Genomic DNA, 8,516 nt, shown 5'->3' with positions numbered 1-8,516 from the left:
TTGGGCTTATTAAAATATCAATGTCAAAATGTACATATTATATTTTCTATGTAAAAGTGGGTACGGTCATTTGTAACTTGTAAATGTTCAAGGCTCTTGGGGTCAGTCGTTTCCGGTTATTTTAGTCTTTACAAAAACAGTCACTTAAAGGATTAGTTCACTTCCAGAATAAAAATTTCCTGATAATTTATTCACCCTCAAATCATCCAAGATGTTCATGTCTTTCTGTCTTCAGTCGCAAAGAAACTAAGGTTTTTGAGGAAAACATTCCAGGATTTTTCTCCATATAATGGACTTAAATGGTGGCCAACGGGCTGAAGGTCCAACGTGACTGCGTAATGCGTGAAGTCAAGCTAGTGCAAGACGAGCATTTGTAGGTAAAATGTATATATATTTTTTTTTTAAGAAAATTACCAATTGTTTTGCTAGATAAGACCCTTATTCCTTGGCTGGGATTGTATAGAGCCCTTTGATGCTGCATTGAAACTACAATTTGGACCTTCAACCCGTTGGCCACCATTTAAATCCATTATATGGAGAAAAATCATGGAATGTTTTCCTCCAAAACCTTAATTTCTTTGCGACTGAAGACAGAACGACATGAACATCTTGGATGACATGGGGGTGAGTAAATTATCAGGAAAATTTTATTCTGGAAGTGAACTAATCCTTTAAATCACTGAGGTCCAATAATATTCTACTGAGCTCCATTAATCCATGCATATGCTTTTAAGTGAAAAGAACTTGGCTCACCCTGGCATCAGGACCAAAACCAGAAGTTCTGCCAATTCTGTGACAGAGGAGACCAGCATCTGTGTATCTCTGACAGACACTTGATGCATTACTATCACACACCTCCAAAACCAGACCAAGCTCCTCTGAAAAAAGGGCCTCCATCACTGAAAGAGAGGAATGAGGAAAGACATGAAACATTACATCTATAGCTATGTTTCCATCCAAGCTGCAAATTTATTCTCGTGAAAAATCTGAATCATCACAAAAATGAGAAGTTCACAGAATTTCTCCCTTGTGTGCTCAAGAGTACAAAAACTTCTGGAGCAGAATTGTTATTTTTAACTGAAACTACATCTATCAAAAATCACTTTCATAAACTGACAAAGTTTAAATAAAATAAAATATATGTATATGATAAAAAAGGTAAAACAAAAATAAAAAAATTAAGCTGTACTAAAGTACTAAAATGACTAAAATGTAAACTAAAATTAAAAATATTTATATAGCAATTTATAATAATATTTATAACATGATTATAATAATACTTTATATAATAGTATTTTATAATCATATTTTTTAATAAACGATAATGCAACATCTTACCTAGGATAAAAAAAAAAAAATCACACTAATAAGGATGTACACAAGTAAGTGACTAGTTAACTAGTAAAAACACTGATCTACACAAACTTATTTTTATTTTTAAAAATAAAAGCCAATTCAAAATATTAATAAATACTATAATAGCATATGAATAAAACCAAAACAATTCAGTGCATGTGATTTTTTTATGTGAATAAAACTTGCAAAATGCAAAATGCATGTTGGTATTTTCTATGCAGACTGTAATGAAAAAGTGGATGGAAACTGGCTTATGATGGCTGGCACAAGTAGCTTTAATTAAAAAAATTTTTTTCAAAACAAATTATTTTATTACCAACCTTCAACACCTTCCAAAGGCAAGTCCACATCCATCCCACGATTCCCTGCAAAGGCCATCTCCAGCAGACAGGAAATGAGCCCTCCATCACTGACATCATGTCCTGCAGTCAGCAGTCGATCTGCAATATAAAGTTAAAATCAACAGATCGTATAGCGATAAAATGCTGCTGCGCTTTGAGAATCAACAAATAGGGCCAGCAGAGTTTGGGAAGAGCAAAAACTATCCCTAGATCAGTTTATGGATGTTTTTTTTATTATTATTTTTAACAGTGTTGCGTAGGAAGAATGGTGTTATTAATGTATCAATATATAAGATGTAGTAACAACAACAACACAAAAAATCATAATAGCAAAGACTGACCCTGAATCAATGTCTGTGTGGTGTTGAAGCAAGCAGAGAGTTTGTCCGGCTGATCCAGATCTGGACTGCAGTCTCCGAGTTGCCCATAACACTGAGCTAGAGCAGAGCCGCCCAGCCTGTATTTCCCGGAGCTCACAGGCACATACAGAAGCACACCTGAGAAAGGATGAGAGAGCGTGTGAGAGATGTACACACTAGTATACAGGTGCATCTCAATAAATTAGAATGTCATAAAGAACCAAAGACTTAAACTACTTCAGTCTGTGTGCATTGAATTTATTTAATACACGAGTTTCACAATTTTAGTTGAATTACTGAAATAAATGAACTTTTCCACGACATTCTAATTTATTGAGATGCACCTGTACATTAGCAGAAATATAAGACTGATATGAGAGGTTAAAAAAGCTAAAAGTGGTAAAGATCCAGGATCAACCTTTGCCATCAGGGTTGTCCAGGTCAGGGGTCACAGTGGCTGTGATATCGGGACACACAGCATACACAGAGATAACCAGAGAGCCTAAAACACAAGGAGAGCAAGTTTGTACTATGACATAAAATGCATGCAGGCAATGTATCATCCACTGTAGAATATAAATCACATACAACTAGGTATATGTAAGGGCAAATGTCTAGTTGAGTAGTACTAGTGAGTGGTGACCCCATCTATGTTAACTCAAGTAAAACTAGCTCTAAATTATGTAAAGTCATCTTTGCCTGCTGTAAGCAACCATGAAATATGCTTTTATCATTGAATCCCTCACCTAAATCCCTCACAGTTACAACTGAATGCATTAGGTGGTGCTGTGGATGTGTGACATGGATGTGATGAGAGTTGATGGCATGTGCCTTCAGATGCATCCAATTTTGATGCACAATTTTAAATAAATGTTTTTAATATTTACAAAATATTATATTTATTATATTTATTACATAAACATTTAATATATAGGCACTACTGTTCAAAAGTCTCTTAACCAAGGCAAAACATTGTTATAATTTAAAATAATTATTTCCTATTTGACGTAATTCGTAAAACGTAATTCATTCCTGTGATGGCAAAGCTGAATTTTGCATTTCTTATGAATGTTGAAAACATTTCTGCTTAATATTTTTTGTGGAAACTGCGATATATTTATTTCAGGATCCTCAGATGGATAGAGAGTTCAAAAGAACAGCATTTATTTGAAAAATATTTTTTGTAACATTACAAATGCCATTACTGCAACTTTTGCTAAATTTAATGCATCCTTGTTAAAGTATTAATTTATTACTAAAAACTAATCTAACTAACCTCAAACTTTTAAACAATAGAGTATAAAACACATGTGTGACATACTCATGCTATAATTTATGACCAATCACCTTTTCATTATTTTATGTGTTAGAAGAATCAACTGTTGTCCATCCCTAATTCAGACATGCATAACACTGGTACCTGGGGCTTTGACAGTTTCTCCACTGACACGTGCAGCCATGCTGAGTGAATCTTTCCCCCCATCCACAGCCACTCCCAGCTGACCCATGACCTCACACATGGCCTGACACGCCTCCCACAGGCACGCTCCTTCTCCTGGCAGCTTAGCAGCCCACATCCAGTTACCGCTGCACTTTACATCCTGTGAAGATATGCACAGATATCCTTGGGTGATGTGTGTGTGTGTGCGTTTTTTCCAAATTACATGCACTCAGTCACTTAACATGTTCAAAAATGCAAAGGCTTCTTCACCTTCAGAGCAGACACTCTTGCTAACACCAGGTTAGTGAGAGCTTCTCCCACAGCCATTCGAGCCCCAGCTGCAGGTGACACCAGCCCTTTGATTGGCTGCTCGCCTATTGCCGTGGCTGCACCCTGGAGGCTGAACGGAGACAGGGCAACAACAGCTACATCAGCCAGTGGAGTGTGAAGAGGACCCACACACTGTTGCTGAGCAACCAGACCAGTCACAGATCGATCAACCTGGAACAGGGTTTTGTGAAAAATGTATTGCATTTCATTAAAATTCCTTTGTAATGCCTGTATATTAGATAAGACAATTAATTGATTAAATATTTAAATTAAATAATGAAATTCATTTAAATATTTTAATGTAATTATTTAAAAAATTCAAATTAAAATTGGCAAGACGATACATTTTAATGTCTGGATATATATGGAAGTGTATAAATTTGCACTACTGAGAACAGACCTGCAACCTGCAATATTCAACTATGAAAAATTCATATATTACTATGCATGTGCTAAGGAGTGAGTATTGTACCTTGTTGGTGAGGTAGCGCTTACTGGCCACTGCAGGCAGCCGGAGAACTCTCTCCAGAGCTGGAAGAACAGAAAGACCCACAGGAAGAGAGAGAGGCTGTAGAGACACAGCCATGTGCTCCAATACAAACTCCTAAAAAGAGATGTAGACCTGACTAAGTGGAAAGCAACATAAAAGCAAAAATACAAAAAGCATAATTTGATCATTTAAATTTGGGAGTCTAGACACTGCAATTCAAAAATTAGCCAAGAGAGGGTGCACTTCACCACAATTTCTAATTTCTTTATCAGCAATGCTCCTAATGAAGCCTTGAGCAGATTCAGGCCATATCTGGTAGGGTTTAATCTACAAAATAGATTGTTTTTGCACCTTTTGTGGCATCTTTCCCAGGACCCAATCCAGCTCTAGATCCACAGGGCACCGCCCACTATCAAGCACAGGTTTACACAGGTCGTCCACCAACACAATCTATAGAGCAATACATGCACATGAGCAGGAGGTGTCAAGAAGTGTCCCAAAATGCACTTTTAGCTACAAAAAGGTAGTTTGACTCACCTTGCCATCACCAGTTATCTTGCCCACAAAGTCAACAGGACATTTCTCCCTCTGACACACCCTCTCAAGGAAGCTCCGGTCAGAGGGGCGGAGCAACAGAGCATTGCTCTCCTGATACTCCGCCCCCCACAGCTCCAAAACACTGAGGGTGGGGTCACCTCTCTAAACATTAGGGTAAAATATGTATATAAAACATTTTGACATAAAAATCAAGATACAGATGTTTTATTAAAGTCTTTATCTCACCTTAAACTTGCTAGTATAGATAATGGCACCAGCAGGCTCACTCAGCTCCTTTAACACATTACCTACACAAATACAAGTTGTTTTTACAAGTTTTAACACGTTTCTGTTGTTGAGTAGAGATATACTGCACTTATAAAAACCTGTACCATTGCCCCCAGCACCCTGGTCATGAATGCTGCAGATGGGGTTTCCTTCCTCTCGCTCCAGGCAGGCCCTGAGAGCCCGGTTCATCTTTTGCTCCATTTCAGCATCTCCTCTCTGAACTGCTCCAAGATCTCTGGCACTGGAGTTATCACCTTGAACCTACAATAATACATACACACATGCATGCATTAAATTACATCATCGCACAGTCTATGAAAAATGCAACACACAGACATGCTCTGCAAACACAAACCCCCCCACTGAACTTTAGAGCAGCTTGTATATTAATTTAATTTTGATATTTTTGTGTACCTGTACAGAAGAGGCAGCGCCTCCGCCAACACCGATCCTGTACACAGGACCTCCAATTTTCACCACCTCCATACCTCCCGAGGACAAGAAAAAAACAAAAAAAACAGTGTAATGAATAAAGAGATAAAGGTTATTTGTATATTACTACCATTCAGTTTGGGGTCAGTTAGATTTTTTTAAAAGAAATTAATACTTTTATTCAACAAGGATGCATTAAATGAATCAAAAGTGCCAAAGACATTTATAATGTTAAAAGATTTTATATTCCAAATAAACACTGTCCTTTTGAACTGAAAAATGTATTACGTTTTCCACAAAATGGCAGGACAACTGTTTTCAGCATTGATAATAATAAGAAATGATTCTTGAGCACCAAATTATCACATCAGAATGATTTCTGAAAGATCACGAGACTGGAGAAATGACTGCTGAAAAGTCAGCTTTGCCATCACAGGAATAAAAAAATTTCTAAAAAGATTATGGTGCATTAGGTGTACATTTTTCCTTGTGTACCTGGTGCAGCCTGTTCTTTCTTCACATGCTGGTCCTCAATAGAGCCCAACCCACCACTGAACATGATCGGCTTGATCCACTCCCGTCGTTCACCGTTAACCAAACGCATTCCAAAGGAACGAGCAAAGCCTTAATGTGGAAGAAACAACTGTAGATACAAGCTAAAAACCACAAATAAACAGATGGCTATTGCCCTGCTAGATTTCACCTGCTAGAACCGGCTCCCCAAACTTATTGCCATAGTCAGAGGCTCCGTCACTGGCCTCTATGGCCACCTGGAGTGGAGGAGCAAAGCTGGATGGGTACTCCCACCCGTCCTCCTCCCATGGGAGCACAAACCCTGAGAAGAGAAAAGATCCGGATATGGGAAAGTGTGCTTACAAAACAAAATAGAGTTTTAGGGCCCTATTCAGTTAAGTTGTTGAGGTTTATTCTTCAAACAGAACAAATGGATTAATATTTTCAGGAGCCCAATGATTTGAGGCTTACCTGGGATATGCAGGTTGCCGAAGCAGTACCCAGCAGTGCCTGCGATCACATGACCACCCTTTCCGGCACTCTGGACATCTCTGATTCGTCCGCCGGTACCTGTGGTGGCTCCGCTGAATGGAGCAACACCTGGGAATAATAAAGAGCATTTTATGACTCAAATATAAACATTATTGTTGTTATTGTTAACTAAATCTAAAAAACTAATTGTTTTCATTAGGTGAAATAAAGATTAAATAAAATATTATTACACACACACATACACATACACATATACATATATATATATATATATATATATATACACACACACACATACATTATTATTATAAAACTGAAATAAAATATTATTATTATTAGATAAAAAAAACAATTAATTGGCAATTAGCTGAAATAAAAAGTTCACGCAACAGAAATATTTTCAAAATAAAAATAAAAAAGACAAAACTTAATTGAACGTATTTGAAAAAAATGTAAATGAGAACTGAAAATACACAAATAAAAGCTAATTCAAGACAAAATAAATTCAAGAAAAAAACATTATAATAATATATAAATAATACTATTACTAAAACATAGCACTGTTCAATGTGCTATATTATTAAAATATTTGCAAACATATTTGAATATTTCAATGCTACAATTAATATTTTGCTTATTGATCATGCTGTCAGTAATAACTATTTTAATTCTCATTAGAATTAATTTAGGTTGGCCTCTAACACGTGTAAATAAATAAGCAAGCAGGTTAAATGTATTTAGGATCAGACCGGTGGGGAAGTTGTGTGTCTCTGCAGTGAAGATGATGTGTCTGCTAGCATGTCGGCTTTTATATGGACTGGCTTGCACAGGGTTTGTGGGATACATACACTCCAGTTCCATGCCTTTAATGCCACTACAAACACACAAGAACCACATATTGAAACATTCTGCCCAAGTGCTATTCAAAAGGGCTGACATTCACGGTGAAGCATCTAACCTGCTGTTGTCACAGAATTTGATGACATTGTTCTGGTTGCTATGGTGCTGAGTACCCATTATAAGACTGAAGAGCGTCTCCTCCTGCTCTTCTCCATCAATGATCATTCGCCCTCGGAAGAACCAGTGGCGGCTGTGCTCACTGCAGGGCAGAGAGCATGAGACTGTCATTGTACATGTTATTGCAGCTAAAAGTAACACTTTCCAATGGTGTTTATTCTCTGGAGTGCACACACCTGTTGGACTGAGCCAGATCAAAGCATTCTACACTGGTGGGATTCCTTTTCACCTTCTGAAAGAGTGCAGTGTAGTAGTCCAGATCCCAAGAGTCAAATGCCAACCCTGCTCATACATGCAGAAATAGAGACAGACAGACAGCAACCAGATAAGGAATGAAGAAAAAGATGCTCAGAAACGGATGCAAAAACAAAATATTCTAAACTGACCCTTGCTAAGCACCTCCACCCTTGGTTACTGTTGCTAACTCAGACAAGATAACCATTTTACAGGACATCCTGTTCATAATGCATTTATTATGGCACTGTAACTATTACTTTATTATGGTACTGTAACTATTACTTTCAACACTTCAATGATTAAATTAACATAAATTTATTATAGTAACATAAATAAAAACACTTAAAAAACGCCTTGAGTAACATTTATCGCTACTGTAAGTGACCCAGAAACAAATTTGTACTGAATTTTTTGGGTAATTTAAATAAAATTGCAGTTAAAACTATCAAAACAGACAGATCTTCCATCAACTTTTTGAAAACTGTTGTGCTGCTAAATATTTTTGTGGAAAACATCATACATTTTTTCAGGAATTTTTGATTAACAGAAAGTTAAGAAAAAACAGCACATATTTTTTTGTAACAATGTAAACGTTTAATGTCACTTTTGATAAATTGAATGTGGCCTTGACTCCTTGCTAAATACAAGTATTAATTTCTTTACAAAAAAAAAAAAAAAAAAAA

The 8,516-nt window shown here is 36.7% G+C and overlaps 1 protein-coding gene across 1 annotated transcript in view; it reads right to left on the bottom strand.

Moving 5' to 3' along the window:
* The window catches only part of LOC107665308 (phosphoribosylformylglycinamidine synthase-like), a 14,142-nt gene that overhangs the window by 2,710 nt on the left and 2,916 nt on the right, over positions 1–8,516 (bottom strand). The window contains exons 6-23 of the mRNA XM_016456131.1: positions 7,773–7,878; positions 7,538–7,678; positions 7,329–7,453; positions 6,559–6,687; positions 6,278–6,409; positions 6,070–6,198; positions 5,557–5,630; positions 5,247–5,403; positions 5,101–5,162; positions 4,855–5,016; positions 4,669–4,767; positions 4,300–4,431; positions 3,768–3,998; positions 3,477–3,657; positions 2,475–2,558; positions 2,039–2,194; positions 1,677–1,796; positions 754–899 (exon numbers count right to left, since the gene is read on the bottom strand). Coding sequence (XP_016311617.1) covers positions 754–899; positions 1,677–1,796; positions 2,039–2,194; positions 2,475–2,558; positions 3,477–3,657; positions 3,768–3,998; positions 4,300–4,431; positions 4,669–4,767; positions 4,855–5,016; positions 5,101–5,162; positions 5,247–5,403; positions 5,557–5,630; positions 6,070–6,198; positions 6,278–6,409; positions 6,559–6,687; positions 7,329–7,453; positions 7,538–7,678; positions 7,773–7,878 — 2,366 coding nt within the window. The remainder of the gene's footprint in view (positions 1–753; positions 900–1,676; positions 1,797–2,038; positions 2,195–2,474; positions 2,559–3,476; positions 3,658–3,767; positions 3,999–4,299; positions 4,432–4,668; positions 4,768–4,854; positions 5,017–5,100; positions 5,163–5,246; positions 5,404–5,556; positions 5,631–6,069; positions 6,199–6,277; positions 6,410–6,558; positions 6,688–7,328; positions 7,454–7,537; positions 7,679–7,772; positions 7,879–8,516) is intronic.

The sequence above is a fragment of the Sinocyclocheilus anshuiensis genome, unplaced genomic scaffold, assembly GCF_001515605.1.
Source record: "Sinocyclocheilus anshuiensis isolate Anshui unplaced genomic scaffold, SAMN03320099.WGS_v1.1 scaffold199, whole genome shotgun sequence".
Lineage (NCBI taxonomy): Eukaryota > Metazoa > Chordata > Actinopteri > Cypriniformes > Cyprinidae > Sinocyclocheilus > Sinocyclocheilus anshuiensis.
Note: the sequence above shows the minus strand (reverse complement) of the source record. Positions and strands in the feature narration are given on the sequence as shown.